Source organism: Seriola lalandi, unplaced genomic scaffold (genome assembly GCF_002814215.2).
Source record: "Seriola lalandi dorsalis isolate HSWRI2012SDOR001 ecotype SW California unplaced genomic scaffold, Sedor1 jcf7180002054898, whole genome shotgun sequence".
Taxonomy (NCBI): domain Eukaryota; kingdom Metazoa; phylum Chordata; class Actinopteri; order Carangiformes; family Carangidae; genus Seriola; species Seriola lalandi.
In genome coordinates, this window is record NW_019525450.1 from 6143587 (window position 1) to 6157023 (window position 13437).

General features: G+C 40.9%; 1 protein-coding gene across 5 annotated transcripts in view; it reads right to left on the reverse strand.

Annotated features, from left to right (window-relative positions):
• Positions 1-13437, reverse strand: part of chd9 (chromodomain helicase DNA binding protein 9) — a 70635-nt gene that overhangs the window by 15547 nt on the left and 41651 nt on the right. For all 5 annotated transcript variants that reach the window (XM_023429672.2, XM_023429670.2, XM_087180213.1 and 2 more), the window contains 12 exons: positions 11614-11857; positions 8645-8821; positions 8299-8442; positions 6981-7236; positions 6231-6441; positions 3819-4014; positions 3515-3697; positions 2336-2524; positions 2005-2115; positions 1636-1835; positions 1148-1347; positions 844-1003 (listed from right to left, as the gene is read on the reverse strand). In XM_023429672.2, the coding sequence (XP_023285440.1) occupies positions 844-1003; positions 1148-1347; positions 1636-1835; positions 2005-2115; positions 2336-2524; positions 3515-3697; positions 3819-4014; positions 6231-6441; positions 6981-7236; positions 8299-8442; positions 8645-8821; positions 11614-11857 (2271 nt within the window). The remainder of the gene's footprint in view (positions 1-843; positions 1004-1147; positions 1348-1635; positions 1836-2004; positions 2116-2335; positions 2525-3514; positions 3698-3818; positions 4015-6230; positions 6442-6980; positions 7237-8298; positions 8443-8644; positions 8822-11613; positions 11858-13437) is intronic.

Consider the following 13437-nt stretch of genomic DNA (forward strand, 5'->3'; position numbering starts at 1 on the left):
CCCCACCCCCTGCCCCACCAGACACATTCCAGGTCCTCAGAGTGAAAACGCATAAGTCAGCAAACCCTGCTGACTGTGTGTCCCCATTTGCCCGGCGTGTCACATATCAGACAATCCCTGGATTCAGCACTACTGCACCAGGAAACAATGGGGAACTTTCTATGGAAGCTGCAGTGCTCTGCGTCCAAAGCCCTATGGACACAAGCCCCCCTTTTAAAAAGAAGCAGCCATCTATTTGGCTTTATTTCTCTGCGGCCCATGTTTTGATAGCAGCCATCTTTTTCCCTGTGTCTGTAAATAAAAGAGATCTATGACGGCCATTAGCTGAGCTGAAGTTTCATTAAGATTTGTATCAGTCAGCTGGTCTCGAAGTGATGCATGTCCGGTAATGAATCAGTTAACTATCAACTGCCATAGATGTTTTAGTACCTCCTAATTACTGTGGTTTGGAGGTGCCACAGTTAAAATTTGAGTCACGTACAAATTGCATTTTGATACACTTAAGCTTCATTCTATTCAAAATAAACTGATACAATATGTGCCAGATAAGAATAATGACCACCTGCCAGCTGCAGCATAAAGGTTTAAACACAGATGCAAGAACACACACAGTCTCACCCAAACCACAGACCACCATGTGCACTGTAAGTAAGTTAAATGCTAAAAAAATACAAGATATTCTAACTGTCACTTTGATCTGATACACTATTGTAGATGGTTTGTACTGGAGTTTTCTAAACAGTTGTTTCTTATACTTCAGTGATGTAGAAAAATTGAAAGTGTCAGCTGAATCCCTAAAATGCTGTGTACAATGTTAACAAAGTAGCCTAAAAAAACACGTACTTGTTGCAGTGGTGTTTGAGGTGTTTCTTGTAGCCATCATCCTGAAGCATGTGCTCTGGGTTGTGTTTCCTGAGCCACTCAGCTTTGTGGATGTCAAAAGAGCTGGACTGTGTCTTCATCTTCTTACCCTTTCTGCCCCGAGGGACTGGGGCAGACAAACCTAGTGGAAGAGGAGAGGTCAAAAGTCATAGGTGGAAATGTGATAATTTCCTAAATCCCACTTGGCCCAACCTATCTATGTACCATTATCTGTTGAAAAAAAAAAAAAAGGCAGTAAAATAAAACTTCAAGTCCCAAGACTCACCCAGGTGATTCTGAAGCTCCTTGGTGCGTCCGTCCTCAGTAGGGGCAATCAGGTCCCACATGAAGCTTTTGATTTTGTCATCTCCACGATAATGGACCAGGCAGTAGGACAGCAGGGCCCTGCAGATTGACTCTACATCCCACTCTGTGAGCTGCTTCTTAAAACGCCCATGGTTGAGAATATCCTTCCAACGACCCCACCTGGATCACAAATGCCAAATTTAGGAGAAATGGGCTCAGACTCAAAGTAACACCTTTTTTGACGTTTACTATTTGGACACTTTTATTGTGGAACAATATATTTTTCTATAATTACAGTCATTTGCTGTGTTCATTTGTATGTAACTTGTATTGGAGATTTTGAGACACAAAGAAAGACTGTAGAACATTTTTCTTTCCTGTATTCTATTACACAGTTCACAGTAGGTTTTCTGTGCTACCTGTGATAATGTCAATCATCAATACTTACACATTTTAAAACCATCTTACCCATATACAAGCAGGTTCTTCTCTACCCTGAAGCACTCTGTGCGTCCATAGTTGTTGAGGCGGTCGTGGTTTCGCCTGAGCTTAGGTTTGGTCTCATCATTCTCGCTCTCACCCTCTGAAAGCTCTGCCAGCTCATCCTTGGTGGCACTGAACGGCCTCGTCTGTTTTCTGACACGAGGAGTGTCAATCACCAAACTGTTCTGTAGAGAGGAAATGAAGGGAAAATAAGATTTCAGCAAAGGGCTTTCGGATCCCATACTGGAGATTTAAAACCCGAGTACAAGTCTTGAGATGGAGTACATCTTTGTGACCAATGTCCTAACTGTCCTTTGTTCTGTGGATTGCAGCGTTTGTGGTGACAGTACTTACTCTGCCATTGACCATGTCCATATCAATGTCAGCCTTTTTGGCCCACTTGTCCCAGAAGTTGGGGTCATCCAGAGCAATGTCTGTGCGGTTTCCGGACGCCACAAAACTGGCCTGAAAGCAGACATCAAAATCATATTAAACCATAATCAGATTTGCCATTCCCTGTGTGCCTGTACCAGGAACTGCTCCTGGTTGAAAATCAACAACAGCCAGTGATCTGTAATGTGTTAAATGTATATCAAGTTGTCCGTAAATATATAGTGAGGACCAGATATAAACAGTTAACATTAGATATTATGTTAAAACAGTTGTATTTAAATATTTCATTCACCTTAGCAAAGGTGGAGCCTCGTCCCTCAGACTCAATGGTGATGGTCTTTGTCCTGCGTTGGAGGATCTGATCTATGTCCTCCTCACAGAATTTGGCCCCTTCATCCTCCTCATCCATGATGGCCCCGTAAGCACCACGTCGCAACAGATCTTCAATCTCCTTCTTAGACAGCTGCTGCTGCTGCACCGCCTAGGAGGTCAGGAGAAACGAGGGCAGACAGTTTAAGTCAAGAAACTATATCCAACAAATGAAAAATAAATGTTATTGGCCAAACAGATTACAAAATAAAAGCAGTATGGAGCATAATACTACATGCTGTGTGACACAAGCAAACAAAGACCTACAAATCTTCAGTGTTTACATAAATAGCCTGCTAAATTCACACACACATTGGATCATGAAAATCATAACATCAGCAGCCGTGTATCTAACCTCAGCAGCTGTATGCAAATATGTTCAGCCACACCAGATGTGGAAACCAGCTAATAGCTCAACCTCCTTATAGTTCAGATAATTCTCAAAAGGATACCAACCACAGCTTAACATCCACCTACACACTGTTGACACACTCCCTCACAAAGAGATTAGACTCTAATAGGATTGGGTACACTTCAAATGGAAATTTTAAAAGTGAGCTCCAAGTTTGGGGTTTTTACCCGTCTTTACCTTTCTTTGCTTGGCATCCTGTTTTTGTCTGCCATCTGTTACAGTGTTCCTCTGATGTCAATCGGGACCAAGGATATCAGAAACTGTTGACTTTTATCTTTTGTCTTATTTTTACAACTTCATTTACTCACTTCACAGGAGAGTTTGAGTTAGTGAGTATAAGAAACAGGTTGATTTGCTTGTCTGATTATCACAGTTTCTAGAGTCAAGATACAGGATAACAAAATGTGGGTCACAGAAAGTTTTGTCACAATAAAAAAAAATTGTGTAAATGATTATCCCAGAGCCACACCAGGCTTTTCCTGTTTCCTGCTCCTTTGTGCAATAATTTAATGATGGAATAGAAAAATTTCATGTGTTGTCAGGTCAACTTGTGAAATGGATTATATTCATCACAAGCACTGTCTGAAAACAAACATCTCTTTTTGAAAATTAACTGAGCATAATTTAAATGACTTAGTGATTAAAATTCCCATTTCTGTTCCAAATCATTTGGACAATTCTCAAACTTACCCCTCCCCCGGCGCCTCCTCCCAGGCTGTTATCTCGGCCACTCATGCTCTGCAACACTGCTTTGTCCAGGCCCAGCTTGAGACTGGCACGATCAAACATTTCCCGCTCGTACGAGTTCCTGGTGATCAGTCGGTACACCTTCACTGCCTTGTTCTGACCGATCCGATGGCAGCGAGCCTGGGCCTGTGATGGACAAAGACCTGAGTAAATTGCACTAAAAAAAAAATGACATAAATCCACAGCAGTAATTTGCATTTACTGATAAGTGTGTGTGTGTATATATGTGTGTGTGTGTGTGTCGTACCTGCAGGTCGTTCTGTGGGTTCCAGTCAGAGTCAAAGATGATGCAGGTGTCTGCTGCTGTGAGGTTGATTCCGAGGCCACCGGCTCTCGTACACAGAAGAAAAACGAAGCGGTCTGAGTCGGGCTTACTGAAGCGGTCAATGGCAGCCTGCCGCAGATTCCCGCGGACACGTCCATCTATCCGCTCATACAAGTACCTACAAAACAACAACAAAAAAGTACCCATGATGCATGTATATCACAATGATTGAATGCAACATATTCTGTAAGACACCTAAACGTAATTATTTAACCTTTAAACATGACCTTTTTTATGTCTATCTTTTCCTGAGGAGTCTGATTTAATGAATTCAACTTTTAATTACTATTTTAACCTACTGTATCTCAAAAACAGCCATTATACTGATGGACTGGGCCTTTAAATTCACCCAAAACTCTTTCTTTATTTTCTTTGCCATCTACACCTGGAAAACAGCATCCACAGAGATAAAATTGTTCCTACAAGGAGTGGTTATGCTCTTTCATCCTTGTGTCCATTCTCACCCCCCTCCCACAATCTGACCCCCGGCCCTCCCCAGGGAAATCCAGTTCCACTCTGGAGAAACCTCACAGAAACTCCGACTTGTCTAATGTGGTGGAGCCCTGAGGGCTTCTGTAACCTGCTGCTGAACCCTGTCTGAGGTCTGTGCTGTGCAGCGCCTCACATGTTTACAATAGTTAAGGGTTTGCTCCTGCTGGTAGGAAGCCAAAAGGAAGAGAGGAAGAGAGAGAGAGAGCAAGAGAGCGAGAGAGAGAGAGAGACACAAAAGGACAGAGGTAAAATAGAAAAGACAGAGGACTGACGCTGGGGAGATTTGAGAATAAAACTGAAGACAAAGATGAGAACGAGAAACCCAAACTACTAATCCCCTAAATCATCCAATCCAATTCTAAACTGAACACCCCATGTTTGTCTAGCTGAATGTTCCTGATTACTCCATTTCAGGTTTTTAATGGGACATTTGGGTATTACCCAAGACATTGCTGACACAGATAGAACCAGACAAACAGAGGAAGACAAGGTGACAGCTGATAATTTGATTCTCAAAGCACGGTTGTATTTTGGTAGAGCATTCAGTTGTACATGGTATCTTTATGGCCATGATGCAAGTCCACATCATTGTCCATCATCTTTTTCAGCTGCTCCTGTGCTCTGTGGGTTCCCTTTTCATGCACTCCCATTGCAGATCTAAAAATCAGTCCTTTAGCACAGAAGCAGGAAAGAGACGCATTCTGCCTTTCAAAAATATGAAAATCCTCTGACATATTTGTTAGACAGCTGTTTTTTTTTTTTTACTTTAAAACCGAAACAACCCAGTTGAGATGAGATGTTATGGACTTAGAATACTGAAAAAAGGATTAAAATAGCATGCTTATTATCTGTAAAAAGATTTGACAGTCTCTTTTTTAATATTTTGCCAAATGGTGTGATTTTGTGAGATCTGTTTGGGCATACAACAAAATGCGACAGACAAAGCGAAAGACAAGAAAGAGAAAGTGAGAAGACACAGGTTAGGGGAACTGGACACTTTGAATTACCTGCATTTGTTGATGTGAACATACATTTGCCTGTATTGTTTATTCATTTTCCCTGTATGTTGCATGTGCTCACACTACCTATTGACCAATGCATGCTGGAGTATTTCTAGCCCTCTGACACCCTGAACAGGATAATGTATGTAGAAAATGGAGAAAATGGTTTTTCTGACTCATTTGTTGTGATGAATCACGGGGCTCCATAACTCTACTTGCTTATGCTTCTGCCAGCTGCTCTCAATGACCACTGGCTGTCATGTATTACAAGCTAAAACATACCACTAAAGAAATACTATAGAAGTCGTGGTGTACTGTTCCTTGCCATTTGCAACCATTTAAGTTTCCAGATGATCTGCTACCACATGTTCCCAGTAATCTGTTCTGAATCCTGTCTGTAATTTGGTACTTTGTTTGAATCATAAAGAATCTAATAAAGCGAGAGAGTAAGAGTGACTTAATATTTTTGAGCAGCAGCAGCAGCACTTAGTTAACAATGAAAAGTGTCATAAGAAGAATAAGAAAAAAAACCTTCTGTTACAAAGCTTATGCACAAGCTGATTTTCCCTCCTACGTGCACTATGACACAAAGCAGCAGAAATTCCACCCATTTAGTGAACAGTGTTACTACAGACTTTGCAATTAAAAAATTTCACCATTTTTCCACCACTGAAGTCATTCCTGTGTTGAATATGATGTACACTGAGGCTGACAGAATACATCTTTATTGCTGACTTTTCTTAACTGCAATGCATGAACTTTTTTTTTTTTTTTTTAAATGTGTGACATCCTCAAAATATTAACAGTAAATAAAAAATCCTTCATCATCTGTCACCCTTACCTTCTCTGAATGAGGTAGTCTTCCAAGATGTCCAGGCAGCGCACCATTTGGGAGAAGATGAGCACCTTGTGCCCTCCAGCCTTCATCTTAGGAAGAAGTTTGTCAATAAGGACCAGCTTCCCTGCAGACTGCACCATGGCCTGCAGGTGAAAGTCCATGGCAGTGGGGCTATATACTTCCTTGAAGTCTTCCAGGATCTTCTCTTCTGCCCCTAACATAGCAAAAACACAGATCAGGAATGTCTCATGCTTCTCTTGTTTTTCCCCGACAAGGACAAGATTTTATTGCCCTTAATGTCCATTCATGAAGAATGGGTGCGCAAAAAACTGAAACAAATGATTATCCCATCTCTGAATGTTAACTTCTAAATGCCTGTGTAACTTTTATAGTACAACATTCAGACAATGTGTTATCTAAAGGGACCCTGCATTTGATACTGACACTGTAGTTTACTTAAAAGGGAACACAAGCAAAAACACTGGACAGACTGATTGCTAATGCAAACACCAAAGAAATCTGTTGAGACTTCCATGTACTTTCTCAGGGCAATGTTATCAGTATGCAGAGTCTGTAACAATCTCTTGAGGTATCAAATTATAGTGTGCATCTAAATCTGCTATGGAAAACTAAACTGGAAATTGTGTATATTGCAGACTTTCTGCAGCTATGCCTTCCCAGATCTCAGCAATACATTTCGACTATATTCAACTATGTTGATCAGTATTTAACCTTAATAAGGGACTGTCCTACCTTTAATGAGGTAGGGGTGGTTGCAGCACTTTCTCAGTTCCATCATGGTGTTGACCAGATTGGGCATATTTGCCTGGCCAGCTCCTTTAGCTAGGAAAGAGAAGTTTTTCTCTAGGATGGCGCGGTAGTATTTCTTCTGAATGTTGGTGAGCTCAACCTCAATGATGGTCTCTTCTTTAGGAGCCAATTTCTTCTCCACGTCCTCCTTCAACCGGCGCAGCATCATGGGCTTCAGGATACCCTGAAGCTTCTGCACCTGTGGACCACAAATATGAGGAGGATTACATTCAGTAACTGCTGTGGGATACTGTTCCATTAGCAAGTCAATGCTAGTATTTCTATCATTTTATATCAAAGGCTACATCATATTCTGTATACTATCAACAGCTGACTGTAGAGTTAATATCTGGAATTTTTATGTTAAAGTTCAGACTTTTTTTTTTCTTTCCCTCTGTTTTTTCTCCCCAAATCATGAGTTTCTGCTTCAGTACCACAACAAAGCTTAGTTAATACTAAACCCCCAGCAGTGAGCCAGCTGTCCCCAACCACTGATCTTTTTTTTTTTTAAATCACACTTACAGGTCCTCTATCATCAGTTATCCTATGTGCTGATGAAGTACCTCTTAACAGCACCAGCAAATTTTACTATTAAAATGATTTCACATTCACACTGGCACTAAGAGCGTCCACTTTAGTATCCAGTGTTGAACTGTGGCTGTCCCACATATTTTAGCTTTCACTATGAGCGCCACACTTCAAACATGTTTCAGTGGTCTTTTCCCGAGCATCTCTTAAGCGCTGCTGGCTAATAATGAAATACCAAACTGCAACATGTAGAAGGAAAGGTAAAAGCTTTTATTCTTGTGAACAATTGTGTCAATATATAGTCCAACAATGAGCAGCATAAAACCCCATTATCTATTTTCATTATCCACCATATGTCGTGTGTGTGTGTGTCTGTGAGTGTTGTACAAAATGTCACTGTGGCCTAGTTAGAAAAAGCTTCACTTTAAGGGTTCCACCTGTACCAATAGGATCTTTTTGGATGTGCATTGTGGAAATAAGCAACAACAATTTTGCTGTCCTTTCAAATAATTAACAATAATTAATAATAACACTAAAAATGGCATTTCCTTTTAACAACTATAAATATTTAGGTGCCATAAATGGCACCAGAGCCTCAAACTATATTTTATAACCTGATCATGTGACATGTATATTCCTGTCTTTAAGTGTACTACTGTAGGTTCATTGTGATATCTTTTATGCAACATTAATTCTGATACTAGACATAATCTCTATGTATCTGTAAGGTCACCTGCTCCTCTGTCTTGAGGTCTCCAAATTCCTGCATGAAGGTGTTTTCTGAGGGGAAGCGTGCAGGCTCCAGGAAGTGAAGCAGGCTGAATAGCTCCTCCACTGTGTTCTGTAGCGGCGTGCCTGTCAGTAGGACCTTGTGCTCCTAAAGGAGGACAAGAGGAACGAGAGGAGAAGGTTACAATATTTTAAATTTATTTAATGACATTTAATGGTAGAGAACAACAGGAAAAGCTAAACACAGTGTTTTGAGAATAGATTTCAAGTCAATAGGTTAAATTTGTTTTTAAACTACTGAGTGAAACATATAATTCTTGTTTCTCCCTCTAAGTTGATGGTTTATGTACCAGGCTCATAAGCTTGAAGCCCTCCAGTAGCTTGCAGTTCTTGTTCTTGAGACGGTGGGCCTCATCGATAATAACACAGCGCCAATCTATGGCGTTGAGTTCGGGACAGCCTCCCAGGATCATCTCAAACGTCGTGATAACAGCCTGGAACCTGTAGGCCCCTCGCATCGCACGGCCCTGAAGACAGAGAGTGGAGAGATGTGGGACAAGCATTATTAGGATTTCTGAAACAATTTTCAGACATGACATTTGTGTCACCATGCTCAAGAAATGACAGTATGTAAGGTATGTAAAAACACATTACATTTGTTTTATTAATTTGAATAATGCAGAATATGTTGTGTCGTTAAAATTAACTGTTTTCAGAGAGAATATAAAGACTAAGTAAATGTTAAATAGTGTTACATATACATAATTCAGGTAGTTATCCAGCACACCCTTGGAGGTGTTCTTCTTACCTGTTGACATTAGAAACCTACTAATTTGCAGCCTTATGCTGTTGACAGCAAACACATGGCCTACTCTATTTTTAGATTTCACACACCTCTTGGTTGGGAGGCAAATCTACAGGACGACTAGGACATGAGTGTGCACCCGCTGGTGAGTCTTTATGCTGTTTATTTGTTTGTTTTTCTGTCTGGGGAGGCTTTGCTTCACCACGCCTCATCATTTGTATCTATTGCCTTGACAACAGTCCTCAAGGGATACTCAGTTATCCAGTAACCTCCTCCCACAGCCAGCCAGCCAACAGACTGCTGTAGAGGAGCCTCTCTCTCTGATATGCCTGAGCAGCACTGACAGAGAGCTCCCCTTGGGGGCTGCTATGACATCACAGGCTGCCTGGGAGACAGCCTGGTGGCGGCACCGCTCTGTTCTGCTCTCGCTCGTCTTAATTCCTCCTACAGTTCGTTTGAATACTAAGAGCTCCTAAGTGCCTGTTGTGACACATCACGTGGCCTGCCAACCACAGAAAGCCTCCGAGCTCAAGGCTCAGTAACTGCCTACTAGTCTACTTATTGTCCTTCTCTGAATCTTGTTATATGCTACATTAGTACTATGAACCACTTATTCATGAAAATGCTATCCTATGTGCCAAGGGCTTCATGAACAGCTGAATTTGATTTAAACATTATTTTCACATAATTTATTGAGTGCAACATGAGTGAATGACAGAATCAAGTCAGATTTCCTAAATCTCAGCAATAATGTTCTACAAACAGCAATAGACCTTTTGTCTAGTGAAAACTTTTGCCTGGGTCATCACACTGCATTCGTTATCCTTCAACTGCTGCCTGCTTTCCTCTTTCTCTAGGGGAGTTTTGCTTCTGAATCATTGTGGTGAGTGAGTCTATTGCATTAGTTACAGAGTCTCAGTGCATCTGGGCTTTTGTGTTACACATGATAATCACGTTCTTCCTGGCTTTTCAATACCCGATTGCCATTGTTGTATGCAGGCGTCCCGTTTTGAAACATATCATTAGATTACTCACAGGACTTCATGTTGCTGACACAGTGCTGCTGTTTTCTAAAAAGCACTGTGATTATTTTAATCGAAGTGAATCACTGCTATTCACCCTAAAAGGTAAGCACAGTGATGTTGCTTTCTGCTCAACTGTGTTTAAAAAAGGGAAAGATTAGGTATGTCAGGATGACTAAAGGGCCTCTCAATCCTCATGATTCCATTGGTGTTAGATATGTGAGACAGGGTGTGTGCTCGGCTGTGGATCCACAACAGGTTCTTGCCTTTCTCCTCAATGCTTGATGATCAAAAACATAGAATACATACACGGCTATCACTACATTTTTCAGCTTACAATGAATATAATGCATATTTGAACAATATACTTGCATTTGACAAGAAATATACATGTATCTAGATGCCTACTTCTGGGTGTGAGGGGATTTCTTCCTTTAAGTCTATTCTTTTTCACTTAGTCTGTATTCTTTTATTCAGTAAGTGTCTATACACAAGGTCAGTCACAGGTCACCGTAGTTCACTGTCCATCTCTGGCTCGGTGAGGGCACAGCTGCTCCACTCCCCATCGGCAGTAACCATTGTAACCAAAGTTACAGCAGGGCCCCTTATTGAAAGCAAGTGTAAGGGAGGTGTGTAAACATTCAGGGGAGAGCCTTAGAGTCCCAGGGACAGATAGCATGCATCGTCCTTATTAAGACAAAAGTCAAGGAAGGCCCTCAACATGAATTAGGTACGACATGGGATCATGTTTAGATTTAGTTATCCAGAAGAACTTTCACACATGTATGTGAGCGATATGGAATAGCCTTACTTGGTAATATACTTGGCAACATACAAGCTTGAGCCATGAGGGAACCTGTGGGTTTATATACACTCTGTCTAAGGGACAGCTTCAAATTTGGGATGGCATTATATTAGTTAACTTGGTAATGTGTGTAATTGTCCACTGCCTGTCTCCTTGATGTATCAAGCGGCAATAAATACATCTGCTTAACACATCTAATGTCTCCTGAAACCTCCTTCATTAGGCTCACAAGATTTCGATCACACTGGAGAAACAAACATTAACTCTTACTTAAATTGATATAATAAGCTCTTAATGGTAGGAATATATGATTTCATAAAAAATAAATTAACTTGATACAAAAAGACATGCATCTTCAGCCTTGAGAGTAAACCTTGCCAGTATAACACAGGACAGAAGCTTGCTATTGGTGTTGGATTGTAATTTTCTTTCCAATGCTAAGAATGCTATTTAATTTACTGTGTGTGCTGCACTACTCCTGTGCAATAAGCGTGAGGGCCTGTACTGGCTTTTGCAACACCCAGCAGATATAAATTTACACTCAGATGAACTGGGGAAATGCCTCCAAATTAGTGAATAAACTGATTCTCATGGCTGGAAACTGACCTCTTGTGTGATTGTACTCAACCGAACACCTCCATGTTAACGTTATAGATGAAAAGATCTCTGTGCTTGGTGCCCATTTACCTGTGCATCCCTGAAATACATCTCGTACTGGTGGAGCATCTGCCTGCTGACCATGCTTCCATGGTAGACGATGACATTGAGATGGGTCCAAGTACGGAACTCGCGCTCCCAGTTGGCAATGGTGGAGAGCGGAGCAATAATGAGGTATGGCGCCTTGATGCCCACACGATGGATCTCCTCGAGGAATGTGATGGACTGGATGGTCTTTCCCAGGCCCATCTCGTCTGCCAAGATGCAGTTCCGTCTGTCAGGAGGATAGAACAAGATTTAGAAGAGAAAAAGTGAAGTATAATAAAAAAACAGCAGGAGAAAGCTACGGCAAAAGTGCAGGAAAAAGTGATGAACCTTTAAACAATTTAAAGATTATATCCCTGGTGTATACAGCATATAGTATATGAGGGGATGCGGATGTTTTAAGTCTGACAAAAAAAGTGTTGTGTATTTATCAGGAGCATTTCTGTTGCAAGTAACAAATCTTTAAATGGTTCAAAGTACACAGAAAAATGTGTGGTGGGATAAAGAAAACAGCATGGTGAAGATGAAGAAATAGACTAAGAAGAAAGGAAGGGAATCAAGGAAAATGCTAAAAATCCCATGGTACTAAAAGAATAAACAGAAAACAACGGAGGAGAAAACGACATCATCAGCAATAATAACAGAGCAAAGCGATGAGATACAACATAATGGCAAATGCAACTGCCTCTGCTGCGTGGTGTACTCCGGCAAACCATTTATTCAGCTGTCCAGTGGGTGGGGGTATTATGTCTTGATGCTAATTGCAACGTGCAGATATTCCCACCGGCCTCTTAAGCAGCTCTCTACTTTTGATGAATCTTTCTGCGTGGGCATACACAAACTCCTGCATGCTCACACATAACAAAGCCAATTCCCAGAGTTAATGCAAGCACACTGACACTGTGTACTCCAGATGTACTGTGCAGCATTTCCTTCAGTGTTTCATGGGCAAAGAAAAGCAATTGTTGTTGCAGCATTGTGCACTTTGACAGGAAATTTGACTCTCCGTGCAGGCTGAACCAAATGTGAATGCAGCCAAATCACAGCATGGTCCATACACTCTCACACACACCCACACCCCCACACCCCCACACCCCCACACACACACACACACACACACACACACACACACACAAAAACACACACACACACCAGGAAACATGATTCATTATTCATTATCTGCAATCCCCACACACAGAGAAGATTCCTCTCAAAATACAAAATGCCTATGTCAAATCTCTGAATCAATACACATACTGTAGTATTCAATCAGCATGGGATCACTGAAGCTTTAAAGGCAAATATAGAAATACTTAACATGTATAGTGAAACTATTGAGGCTAGCTTATCTACATATAGTGGCAGCATGTCCCTGTCCCAAGGCATAGGTTTAAAAATTATAATAATTTATGACATTTTGATAGAAATATATGTAACATTATTTGCCCTTACTGCATTAAACTTTCATAATGCACTGATTCCATTAGTCATTTGATCAATTACAAGTGCTATTTTATCAGTTTTATTATACAAGTTCATTATGCAAGTTTGTTCTTGTCTTGTTCAATCTGTTCAATCATGTACGGCTGTGTTTACAGAGTACTGGTACGAAATAGCATTGCAGAACAGTAGCCAATAGCTACCCAGAACTGTATATATTGTGCAGTGTGTTTGGTTGTGTTATAAGTCTAATGACTAAAAACTGCAACATGCCCTGGTCCAGATCAAGGTTGTAGACGGATAACCAACATACTGATTCACTCCAGGGGCACACATGGATTTTTCAGTGTATAAAGGCTGTACATATGT